Below are 13439 nucleotides of genomic sequence, written 5' to 3' on the forward strand. Positions count from 1 at the left end.
TCACTCCTGCGTGGGGCGTCTATTGTCATTTGCACTTAAAAAGTAAGGTGGAAATAGAAGTCCTGGCTTCCACACTACTATATATAGAATGGATAACCTACAAGGACCCACTGCATAGCACAGAAAATGATACTCATATTTCGTAATAACCTATAAGGGAAAAGAATCTGAACAATTATGTATATATTCTTTTGTACATATTGTACATATACTATATATATTGCATATATAAGATACTATGTAATATATAAAATAGTATATATCACACATATACAATATTGTATATTATATATAGAAAATATTATATAAAATACATACTATATATAAAATAATATATATAGAGAAAATTCATATACATATGGATATATATGGATATATATTTGGATATATATATCTGAATCACTTTGTGATATACCTGAAAATAACACAACATTGTAAATCAAGTATACTTAAATAAAAAATAAAAAAAAAAAAAGAAGTCCTGGCTTCTAGCTCTGGCTCAGTTTCAGCTTGTATTGTGATTTGAGGCAAATCACTTCATTCTTCTAGGCCTCACTGACCTCATCTATAAAATAAGAGGGTTGAATTACATAATTTCTCTGGTTTTATGTGGTGCCAATATTTTATGACTCATGAATCAAGTGAAAATTCACCTGTTAATAAGATAAACAGGTGATCTTATTTTTTTTTTGGAAAGCATGAGAATAACTACGTTCTTGAAATTTACACAATCATAACATAATCTTCCATAAAATCTGTAAACACCTTGGATTTGAAACATAATTTTGATAAATATGTATCCATATACCCTGGTGGCCCAGTGGTAAAGAATCTGTCAATGCAGGAGACACAAGTTTGATCCCAAGGTCAGGAAGATCCCCTGGGAAAGGAAATGGTAACCCATTCCAGCATTCTTGCCTGTGAAAACCTATGGACAGAGGAGCTTCATGGGCTATAGTCTGTGAGGTCGTGACAGAGTCAGACGCGACTGAGCGACTCAACAACCACCACCACCCTGTGGTTATTCTGCGCTTTGGTGAATCCTACCTGTTCCAGAATTCCAAGTGTGTGAAGTTGCTCAGTCATGTCTGACTCATGGACTGTAGCCTGCCAAGTTCCTCTGTCCATGGGATTTTCCAGGCAAGAATACTGGAGTGGGTTACCATTTCCTTCTCCAGGGGATCTTCCCAATCCAGGGATCGAACTGTAGTCTCCCACACTGCAGGCAGACTCTTTACCATATGAGCCACCAGGGAAGCCCCTTCCAGAATTCCAAAGAATTAGCCATTTCCTGATGTCCAGTTGGCTGTCAGTATCCTTGAACAGCATCCTTCTAAACTGACCTTTTGTAGTAGCTGTTTTTACGAGAAAGATAATATTCCAGCAATAATAAAAATACACTAGTTTCTCTCCCCTATGTTCAACCAGAGTTTATATTCTAAGTCTTTATCGCAGGTGTTTCAAATGTCTCACATTTGTAAATGTGCTCTATTTTGTCCACATTTCCTTTCAAGCCGCTGATGAGACTGTACGGGATCCTGTTCTGTGTTCCTGGGGGAAAACAGGGAGCTCGTAGTTCGTGATTAGTGAGCAAAGACAGACAAGCCCAGGGCTGCCGCTTGAGTGGTGTCTGCTGGCCCCTCACTGTCTCTTCCTATTATATTACACTTGTGCTCTGAAGGATGTTTACCAGAGCCACACTCTGTGGACCCCTGTCATTTGTGTGTCTTTTCTCACCTTCAACATGATCTGGACTGGTGTTTTCATTTGTTAAAAACAACAAGGACATTCACTGGGAAACTTCTGCTGGAATCCTTTCAGGTCATCATAGCTATTTATTCTCTGTCATAAACTATAATTCTCCATTTCCCTTACCCCCACGTCAGGGGAGTCGGTGGTTTATGGTGGACAGTCAGTGCAATTTGAGTGAACAGTGGAAGATTTCAAAGAACTACTGAGAGATTCTGTAGCAGGTTGTAGCACTAAGAACAAAACATAAAACCTTCTTGTTCTCCATCACAGTTTGGCAGTACAAGAAGAAATGGGCTTCCCAAACGGCATAAAGGATTTAGAATTTGTGGTTATACCTATGAAAACAGTTCCTCTGAGGAAAGAAAGCAAATCATGGGATTGGATTAATAAGAAATTTCCTTTACATGATTAAAATGGCCCAGGGTCTGATCATTGGTCTCAGTCTGGGGTTGGTATGGAAGTTAGAGATTTTTTCAGACTTCTGTTTAACAGGAACATGAAACGCAGTTGTGGTGCTGTCATAAAGGCATGAATGACCGAGAGAGAGAGAAGCCTGAAGTGCAAGACATGTAGAACTGTAAACAAAAAGATTTGGAAAGAGAATGGGAGCAACAGGAATGCCTCCATATATTCAAACATGAAGGGGAATACAAATGCAAGGCAACAACCGAAAGATGTATGATCCTAGGTGTTTGAATTGTAGTGTTGACATTGTTGTAAAGTAATTTTTCTAATAGCTAAATGGTGGTAAAATCAAGGGTGTTGTTGAAATATTCCAGGCTTTGATTGTTGTTGCTGCTGTTGTTCAGTCACTCCCAGAAATCATGATAATCAAACTGGCTTCATTCTTAAGATGCCACTGATCTGACCTTCTTTCTTATTGAGAGTGTCACAGAAGCACCTTCAAAGCAGGGCTCCTGGTTGAGGCACCACCATGGAAAGAACCAGAGAGGTGGTCAATTCTGAAGACAACCATATTGATGAAAGAATGAATGTCAGCAGCTTCTTAGACATGGAATGGGGGGACGGGGTTGAGATCATATGGTTTTTTTTCCTACAGAAACAGTTTCCTCAAGACAGGGAAAGTTTCACATTTTCCCTGGACACAAATTCAGCAAGCACTGACTGTATACGGGTGCTCTACCTCTCAGGAGGGAACGAGCAGTCTCTGTTCTGAGCTCCAAGGGCATCACTGGTGAAGGAGCACTCGTGGAGAAGGTGGGCTCTCAGCAGAAGTCTTGGAGGCCTCAGGTAGGCACTGAGAGATCTGGGCTGGGAGCTCCTAGATTTAAGCTGTACTCTGAATCCCCACCCAACTCTGGAACATGCCCCCAGTCTACAGGAATGATACTATAGCTCAGGTGTGGATCATTCCTCCTGGGACATCAGGATTCACACTAGTAGTTTTCTTGAGTGTTTGTGTTTTCATAGTTACAGAGGGTCAGGAGACTTCTGTTGTTCAGTGGCTCAGTCATGTCTGAGTCTTTGTGATCCTATGGACTCTAGCCTTCCAGGCTCCTCTGTCCATGGAATTTCCCAGGCAGGAATACTGGAGTGGGTTGCCATTTCCTTCTCCAGGAGGTCTTCCCAACCCAGGGATCGAAACCACGCAGGTGGGTTCTTTATCACTGTGCCACCTGGGAAGCCCTCAGGAGAATTTACATGTCGAAAAAAAGCAACTTGAGAGCTACTTCCATTGAATGTGGAACAAGTGGCCATGCTCTCTTTCCCTCCATCCTCACTTTCACTCCTTGTATTTTCCTTCGAGATGAGTGGGGAAAGCGATTGGAAGTGTGAGTCTGGTTCATCAGGCTGAGTATGTGACTTGGGCCTGAGCAACTCGAGCTGTAAATCTCTGAGTACTTCAGGGGCTCTGTGGTGCCTTGAGTATGAGGGTGAGGGCTAAGACAGTGATGTTAGCACAGCTGGTATCCTGCTCAGCTCCACAAGTCCAACGCTCCTGCTGAACCGAGGGAGGGCAGCCGGACAGGAGCACACTACTCTCTCACAGCCCTGGGCAGGCTGGACCAACTGGCCATGGTGCCTTTGGGGTAACTCCAAGAAAATCAAGGAGGAATCTTGATGGCTAAAAACTTGAGGACATGATTCTCCAAAGGTTCCTAAGACTTCAAAGCCCTAGAACTCAAATTTGGGGTGAAACTGGTTCAGAGGTCTTTCAGGACTGTTCTTGAGTTCTTGGTGAGTTCAAGGTCAGCGTCAGCTGGGGTGGGTAGGTGTTGTAGCACTAGCCCTGATGCCCTTGATGCCTAACTCAGCAACAGCATGGAGCCTTGAACAAACAGTGAGGGATTATTTTCTTTTTCCAGGAAGATGCATGGGAAAAACAGAAATCCTTCTTATCTGTTTGAATATGGCTTTTCCTTTATAACTGCATTTGTGTTGATGTGGGTTTGTTGAGGTGACATAACCAGGGAATTGTTCGGCTCCTCGGTTATGAAACTGTGTGAATGAACATAGCATTACCTAAGACAAATGAAGTCCAAGGCAATCTCTTCTCCTTTCCCCATCTCTGGAGATGTCCAGAGAATATAGAGAGGAGTGAAATATTTCTTTAGCCCTCTTTGACAAAACAGGCTTCAAGGAGCATATGAAAAGATCTCTCTGACAGTTCAGGTCTGGTTGAAGATTTAGAAGCAACAAACAAACATCAGAACTGCTGTGGGTTCTTGGTGTATGAACTTGAGGGCACCAAAACCTGTATTTGCACCTGGAAAGTGGCATTTGGCCCTAGCACTTTGATGAGCATGGGAGCCAAGGAAACAGTTTCACTGTGGATACACAGTGAAGAGGTATAAACCAGACCTCTGACATGACTTTAGCTCCTTTATCATCAATTTCTTGTATTCCAGATGATCAACTGAACTCAGAGGAAAAGAAGAAGAGAAAGCAGCGGAGGAACAGGACAACCTTCAACAGCAGTCAGCTGCAGGCTTTGGAGCGTGTCTTTGAGCGGACACACTACCCAGATGCGTTTGTGCGAGAAGACCTTGCCCGCCGGGTGAACCTCACTGAGGCCAGAGTGCAGGTAACCAGAGTACTCCCCACCTCAAGGGCACATCTCTGAAGACTGTTGAAAAACACCACTTGTAGATTTCAGACCAGAGCTGATAGTAAGAAAGATTATAAATGGGCAGCATGAGGACAGAATCAGTTTTTGACTGTGTTTCTTTTGGCAGAAGCATATTTTAAAAAATCAAAGTGAAGGCCTTTCAGTAGGGCAGAATATGCCTTGCTAGTGGTCTCACTCCTCTCATTGTTTCCCGCCTTTCCAGATTCATGTTATAAACATTGTCCATCAGCGCATTTGACTCTGCACCTTCCCCACCACCTTGCCCCAGCTTTCAACTTGAGCAGTCAGGTGCTCAAAGAGATGAACTCTCTGTCCCCCACCTCAGTTTTCTTCCCCAGACTTTGGGAATGTCCAAATCTCCAAGAAACATATTTATAGTGATGGACATGGATGGCAGTGGGGAATGAACACATCAAAGATCTTGAACTTAGAAACTGCATTAAGAGCACATTTAAGTAGGTGATTTTGTGTTTCTGTGAAGTGAAGATGGGTAAGTGTATGTAAAACAAGGTGAAGAGAGAATAGTAATTCTTTCAAATATTAATGCCATGGCTCATCAACTACAAGCCAGGCATCTAGAAATAATACAATCTGTGATTAGAAATAATAATGATGATAATAATAACTAATATGAGTTGAACCCTTATATGCCAAACAGTGTCCTTAGTTACATAACTAATCTGTCTAATCCTCACCCCAATTCAGTGAGGTGGATAATATTATTCATCTGACAGATACGGAAACTGAGACTCAGAAGTTAAAGGATTGTGTATCACGTGACACAGCTAGGAAGGGGCTGAACTAGAATTTGAAGACACATATGCAGATCTAGAGTTCATGTTTTTAAGCATTACAGTAGGTTTTAAATAAATACATAAATACAAGTCCTCTGGCTACATGCTTTTTCAAGCAGTGTTTTGCTATCTCTGCTCAGAGTCCAGATTTGATTATCTTCCATATTGCTAGAGGTAGGCTTGTCTTCCCTAATAAATTATTGTTTGTAAATCTGTGTCCAGTCTGAGATTGAAGAATTTCTTCTTGAAAAATACTTTTTTTAAAAATGTATTTACTTTTGGTTCTGCTGCATCTTCATTGCTGTGCGGGCTTTTCTCTAGTTGCAGAGAGCGGGGGCCTACTCTTCATAGCAGTGCATGGGTTTTTCATTGCGGTGGCTTTTCTTGTTGGGGAGCATGGGCTCTAGAGCACAGACTCAATAGTTGCGGTGCACGGGCTTAGTTGCTCTGCAGCATGTAGGATCTTCCTGGACCACAGATCAAACCCCTCTCTCCTACTTTGGTAGGTGGAATCTTCATCCCTGAACCACTGGGGTAGGCCCTGGGCTTGAAGGATTTCTTTGTGCAAACGATAACTCTCTTGATGGGGGACTTGGGCTAGGGTGTGGACGGGTGTGGAGGCTAGGAACTGTATGCAGAACCCTATACTGTGAGAGATATTTGTTGAGTTGAGGGAGAGGGTCTGAGAGGTTGCCTCAGCCTGAAGACAGTGTGCAGGCATTGTCCCTGTGAAATGGGGATTTCACCCAGAAGTCCTCCCCAGGAGAGAAAAAAATGGTTTTGACAAAAGGAGTAAGTTGCCTGGGCGCTGTGGTACCCACAAGGATAGATTAAGAGAAGGCAGATGTGAGGATGCTGATATTACTCTGTGGGAGTCTCTCGGGGCTCAGATGAGAGTGGTCCACAGGCACAAACTCAGTTGTGCTCTCTCTATCCTGCTGTCCAAAGCACAACTCTGAGGTCTGCCTTCCCACACCCTCTTCCCCCATGCTGCTCACCACAGATCTCCAAACACGCTCCCTGTTTCTACTCTTAAACCCTTTCTTCTCTCCTCCAAAACCCATATTTTTTATGCCCCAGGCTTGGCCTACAGTGGCATAATAAATAATTTTAGGTCAATAACTCACAATGCCTGAAAGTACCACTTTTGCTATGGCGATTTGAATTTTAAATAAGGGAACCTGAACAGGGCAATGCTGGGAATTAACAAAAAAAGGTGTAAGAGCAATTTTGGATTAGGGAGCTAAATTGGTCCCATCACAATAAGCAAATGACTTTCTTATATGTTGAAACTGTTTTATCTTCTTCCTTTTCCATCCTACTATGTTCTAAAGTCTTTTAGAATTGTGAACATTTCCCATGTAAGCAGGACAGAGTTCTCCCTTTGTGACTTTATTCTTCCTCTGTGAAGACTTACCCTTTGCCAGTCTGAACCACTGCCTCTGAATCTGGCCTTCTTTATATTTATGGCCTTTATCACAATGTGACATATATTATATTGAGTTGTATGCAGGCCAACTTCCCCAGCTAGACTGTGAAGTTCTCTTGGATGGAAGCCATATCTTATCATCTTTACAATCTCATTTTTTCCCTGTCTTTTTTTTCTTTCAAATATTTATCAAGCATCTGTTATTCTCTTGGAACTGGTTTGGGTTTGCTGGGGATAAATAATAAACACTGGCTCTTTCCTCAAAGATGTTCCAGACTGGGAGCAGAGAAGACAAATGTGCAGATCATACTGTTATCAGAGCATAAGATGATTCCTACACTAAAGGAATGTTCAAGAACTAGTGATAGATCAGAGGAAGGAATGATTAAATCTGCCTGGGGAAAAAGAAAATATATGAACGTTGAGTAGTCATTCTATGCCAAGTCTCACAACAACCTGTGAGTTGGTATTATCATCTTTACTTGATTGTGAGACAAAGGATCAGAGACATATATAACTATCCAAGCACAAATCTTTAAGTCATGGAGCCAGTATTTTTCTTTAACTCTGGTAGATTTTAAAGTCACGTTCCTTCCACTCTAACATTTCACAAAGAAGGTGATGTTCAAGTTAAATCTTAAAAAAAAAAACCATGTCTTTGGCACCTGGATAAAAGGGGAGAATACTGCAGACAGAGAGAACATTGGGTGTGAATACATATAGGTGGGAAAATAGCCAAATGCATTTGGGAGTCTTAACCCCAGAGTAAGATCTGAAATGATGAAGCACCAGTGCATGAGGGCCAAGTGATACAGAATGTGGCTGAATCAATGGACAATGAGCTAATTCTTGAACAGTCTTTGTTCTAGAATAAAGATAAGATATTATCTTTGATATGTTTGATAAAACATTTTGATTTTATTCTGTGGGTGACAGAGTCAGTGGATGATAGAAAGCTAAAGAGAAGCACTAATATAATTATATCTGCATTTAAAATGATAACTCTAATAGGAATGTGAAGGACACCTTAGAAACAAAAGAGCTGAAGCCAGAAAAGATTCTTCCTCTACTGATTTGCACCCTGGCCTTCCATGGGGCACCAATCACGTGGTACTCTATGTGAATGTTGCCAGCTAGCGCTGTAAAATTGTCCTACTCTGCACTGTAGGATTTCTTTCTCCCACACCTTGTCATGCCTTTCCAGAACTGTACCTAAAATTCTTGCATTGCTGTCTTTCAAATTTACATGTCTATCTTCTTTTAGTAGACTGTGAGCTGCTTATGAGCAGAGAGTAAGTCTCGTCTCTCCATCGCAGTATTTAGGCCAGGAACTAGAATGCAGTCTCCACAAAGACTTTGTGAATGAGTAAATGAAGAAATAAAATTCCACAGCAGTACAAAAGAGTTGTAAGATCATGAGTCAGATGTCCTTGAGCTCAAAAACTCAGCCATTTTTTACTTCTGTGAACTTCAACAGAGTCCATCTCATTGAGATGGTTTTCTCAACTCTGAAATAGAAATAATAACACCTAATTGTGGAATTGTCATAACTATGAAAAATGTAGGTAACATGTTTGTATAAATTCTTAGCCCTAGTAGCACTTCGGAGAAGGCAATGGCACCCCACTCCAGTACTCTTGCCTGGAAAATCCCATGGATGGAGGAGCCTGGTGGGCTGCAGTCCATGGGGTCGCTAAGAGTCGGGCACGACTGAGCAACTTCACTTTCACTTTTCACTTTCATGCATTGGAGAAGGAAATGGCAACCCACTCCAATGTTCTTGCCTGGAGAATCCCAGGGACGGGGGAGCCTGGTGGGCTGCCATCTATGGGGTCGCACAGAGTCAGACACGACTGAAGCAACTTAGCAGCAGTAGCACTTAATAAATGGTAGAGTTTTTATTAGCTGTCCTCAATGGTATCAGTGCTGCCCATTTCCTTGGAAGCCTGCAATTAAATATACTCCAACCAGCTTCCAACTTTCAGTATCTGAATTTCTGTTTTACAAGTTTCTTTCTAGAACTTCAGGAGACATGCCAGAAGTGTTGGAACATTAATAGCCAGTGACTGACAGGAGCCAATGTATGAATCCACAACTCTTTCACCCCTCCAGTGGGAGGTGTGTGCCCTGTGTTACCCTTAGGGTCCCTCAAGGACTAAGCTCCCACAGACAGAGCTGGTTCAGTAGCACAGCAGTTAGAGGCTGCTTTTCTTCTGTTACTTCCTCCCTCTTCTGTGGTTATTCCTTGCACCTCCCAGATAAACAATTTGCTTCTGAAATCCTTAACGCAGCGTCTACTTCTGGGAAGATGGGAGATTTTCTTTAAATATCCAACAAGTGTCATAAAAGCAGATGATGTTTCTGCCCTTTGAAGAACTTTGAAGAAACTTTAAAAACATCATTATACCTGTGGCAGAAGTCTGGATGAGATTTTTCTTTTTTATTATAATTCCAAAAGAAATTATAATCCACAATTTGCTGTCAAATGGGCTCGTCATGGGTTCAAATGGGTTCCCATATCTGGTGGCTTGATCATTGGAAGCACCTTTTAGTCTTTGTTCTTAATAGCCCTGGTACATGGCCCACTGGGGAAGGATTATGGCATGTTCTCGAAAGAATCCCATGCTTAGTTTATATCTTCCTTGGGAAGGTATTATATGGTAAAAATCAACCAGGAGTTTATTCATGGAACCTCTCCTTTGTTTTTCCTCTCCCTCCTCATGCCCTTCTCTCCTTCTGACAATCTTCCAGGTGTGGTTTCAGAACCGAAGAGCCAAATTCCGCAGGAATGAGAGAGCCATGCTGGCCAATAAAAATGCTTCCCTCCTCAAATCCTACTCAGGAGACGTGACTGCTGTGGAGCAGCCCATCGTACCTCGTCCTGCTCCAAGACCCACTGATTATCTCTCCTGGGGGACGGCCTCTCCGTACAGGTGAATGACTGGCCCACTCTCCCTTGCTCCACCTCCACACATTTCTCAGCGGTTGGTCACATTCAAAGCTGCTTGTGCAGCTGGCTGACATTTCTTACTGGGTTAACCTCTTCAGAGACATTCAACTTGCTGACATCCCCAGATTTTCACAGGAGATCACTAGTTGCCCCAGGAGCAGGGTCTGGGGCAGAAGAGAGAGGGGCAGGCCAACAGCAGTCTCCTCTTGGACTCAGGAACTCTTGCAAAGGTTTCAAAGATGGGGAAGAATCTAAAAGAAAAAATCATTAAGCTATGCCCAGAGTCCCTCTTGCAATCATTCTGGAACAAAACTTTATTCCATTTCCAAACTGGATAGATCGGTTGGATTATGCTCAAGTAGGAATTTAACACATAAGGCTCTAAGTGTAGGACCAAAGGCAAACTTCACAATAAAACTGATGTGGAATGAAAAGAAGTAAGGAAGGGGAAAAAGAAGGAGAGAGACAGAGAGAGAAGGGAAAAAACCCAAGATCATTCAGATCACTCTAATGGCCATAGTTCTTTATTAATAGGTGGGAATGTCTTATGATCCAAGATGCTTTCCTATTCTATTGCTAGTTCTTGTCAACTTATTTGAAGTTCTTTTGGGGTTAGTTTGTGTGGGTTTAAGAAATATATATATGAAAGCAGTGTATAATTTTCACTAAATTTTTATATTTAAAAGGTGAAAAATATGAAGGAAGCAAATAACATAATATTATTTCAATTGCTTGGAAAGCTTTTAACTTTCATTGATTATGCTGTTCAGAAAAAAACAGACAAATGCCAGAGGGAAGCTGAAACACACGTGCCTAATGCATTGTCATCAGTCTAAAGTGTCTATTTGAACCTAAGCCTGAGTACTCTTAGAAACCAGGTCAAGGCTCTGTGTTCTCTGGCCAATTGCAGCAGAGGAAGAAGTATTTACAAACCACTTACTATGCTCCTGTTTACCTTTTTATTGTTAAGGTTAATTAAGAGTTTAAAGAGAGGTTTTAAACTAAGTATAAGAGATTATCTCCCAGTTGATGCTGAGTTCCTGATGTGAAATGCAACATTAGTGAAATGCTGATAGTTTCAAATTTGATCTAATTAAAGCAAAAACCTTACCTAAATATTCTTTCTGTTTGAAATCAATTCCTTGAAAGAAATGCCATAAATGCATTTGGAAATTTCTTTTCAATTCCCCATTATGAAATTAGCCTGAATTGCTTTGGTCTATGCTTAGGAAATTGGAAATTACTATTGCTCTTAGACATAATATGCTTTGCTAATTTCAAAAGATTAGTCCTATTTGTGTGTCCTTTTTAAAATTTAGACTCCTCTCCCAAAGGATTTACTGAAAAATATATTTTGCAGGCCATTACAAAATCACATATTCTTTAATTTCTTAAATAAGTGAAAGATTGCTTTGGTGGTTTTTTTTTTTTATAAATATTGATAACTCATAGACTCATTAAATGGTTTGGGAAATGGATGTGGATCAGAGCTTGAAGTCTCTGGTTTGAATTTGGTCACAACCAGGAAGTTTAGCTCCTTTTTATTTATTCCTGGATCCTAGTAAGGAACTTTTTTTACCAGCTGTAATAACCCAGATGGCTGTCATGTGGTCCTTACCAGTGAGAGATGGAGGGCAGTATACTGCATAGTGGGGATGAAAACCTTAATATTGGACTAGATTACTTGGACCTCAGCAGAAGTTCAAATCCCATGCCTGCATTATACATACTTTGTATATGGGCATCTAACTGAAATTATTAGCATGCAATTTATGTATGCCTTTTGGGAAAGTGTTATATTTTAATTTGAAAGATTGTGTAGAAATACTAGATACACTTTTAAAAAAACACTCATAATTCCACCATCTTGAGATAACTAGTGTTTATTTTTGCAATTAGAGTTCAGTATTTTATATAGTATAGACATAGTGTAAATACTATTTTGTATTCTGCTCCTTTCACTTAAAATCATATAACCTAGTTACTTCTTATTCAATTCATGGTATACTTTTATATCTTTTCTCTCTTAGACACAGAGTTTGTTAAAAAATAATTAAAAATTTCACAGAATCTGACTGTTCATATTCTGTATGAAGAATAAATTAATCTCCAGATTTAAGTAGAAAAATGATGGTTTAAACAGTAATTTAATCAACAATTATGTTTTTGACCCAGTGTTGACTGAAGTGTTTATATTTTGATTAATTTCAAAAAGTGGCAAAAAATTATTTTGTTCCTTAAAGATATTTCTGCTGTGTTTAGAGCCAAAATACTCATTATGATCTCACATTTTGAAGCTTGGTAGGAAATATAAGTGTTTTTAAGGAAATATAAAAGAAAACCAAGTGATGAAAAGCAAAGGAAATGATAAATCTTTTGTGTTATGGAAAATTAACTCGCTATTTCTGTTGGTACTATTATGTCAAATTAGTTATCTCACATGTGACATTCATTAAAAAGCATTTCTCTTGGTTAATCCTTGGATGCTCCTGTGTGGCAGCTTTGTCCTTGATCTGGTTCCAAAGAAGAGACTGAACACTTGCCCAAATTTAAGCCTTTGGCACGCAGAGTTAGAGCCAGGGCTCATGAATCCTGTTTCTGTCTAATGTATTAGGCCATATAACCCTACTTTCATTCACATTAAATCTTACTCTATTGAAAATAGTAAAAAGAATAAGACTGGAAAACTACGTAATCATGCCTGTTTGATTCAGGATTTGTCTCAGATGTGGGAAGCATGCCTGCCACTGAGGTCCATGTTCTGGAGTGTGTGGGCATTCCCTGGCATGAGTGAGACATGCAACCCAGGGACTTTGAGGAGACAATTTTGCCAGAGAGGACAGTTTGCTGACTTCCACAGCTCTCCCCTGGAAGAAGAGAGGAGGAAACCAAGTCTCAAAGCAGATAGCTTGCGTATGGTCAGAATTATAACCTGGGAAACAGCCAACATTTTTTTTTCTGGGTGTCTTTTATATCCAGAGTGGTGGTTGTATAATTAATCATCCAAACTGGGACACTTGTGAGAGTAAAAGGGGGTTCTATTAATAATGACACAAGGACAACAGGCTTAAACTGGGATTTTCCCTGGCAAACTGAGACATATGGTTCACTCTATTTATAGCATGTCCTGACCTCCTTCATTACCTCGAGGATATTAGAGGTGATGATGTCAGGCAGGCAACTGAGTCGCCCAGAGTAGCAAAGTAGTCCCTAACTGGACACTACTGTCCTGGCAGGTGTCTTCTTTATCTACCCAAAGCCAGTTGAAAAAAGCTTGTCTTCAGCGCGCATACTCACTGGTTTGCTCAGAACTGTTTCCTTAGGCAACTGAAAGCACACACAAGCACCAGAGTTATTAAGACTCCTTGACTTGTACAGTTTTGCCTCTTGGGCAGCAGTGATTTACCAAGTCCTGGACTTTTG

The 13439-nt window shown here is 40.7% G+C and overlaps 1 protein-coding gene across 3 annotated transcripts in view; it reads left to right on the plus strand.

The window, feature by feature from the left end:
• The window catches only part of PRRX1 (paired related homeobox 1), an 85074-nt gene that overhangs the window by 54711 nt on the left and 16924 nt on the right, over window positions 1–13439 (plus strand). For all 3 annotated transcript variants that reach the window (XM_061382583.1, XM_061382580.1, XM_061382581.1), the window contains exons 2-3: window positions 4623–4798; window positions 9818–9999. In XM_061382583.1, coding sequence (XP_061238567.1) covers window positions 4623–4798; window positions 9818–9999 — 358 coding nt within the window. The remainder of the gene's footprint in view (window positions 1–4622; window positions 4799–9817; window positions 10000–13439) is intronic.

Source organism: Bos javanicus, chromosome 16, assembly GCF_032452875.1.
Source record: "Bos javanicus breed banteng chromosome 16, ARS-OSU_banteng_1.0, whole genome shotgun sequence".
NCBI classification, from domain to species: domain Eukaryota; kingdom Metazoa; phylum Chordata; class Mammalia; order Artiodactyla; family Bovidae; genus Bos; species Bos javanicus.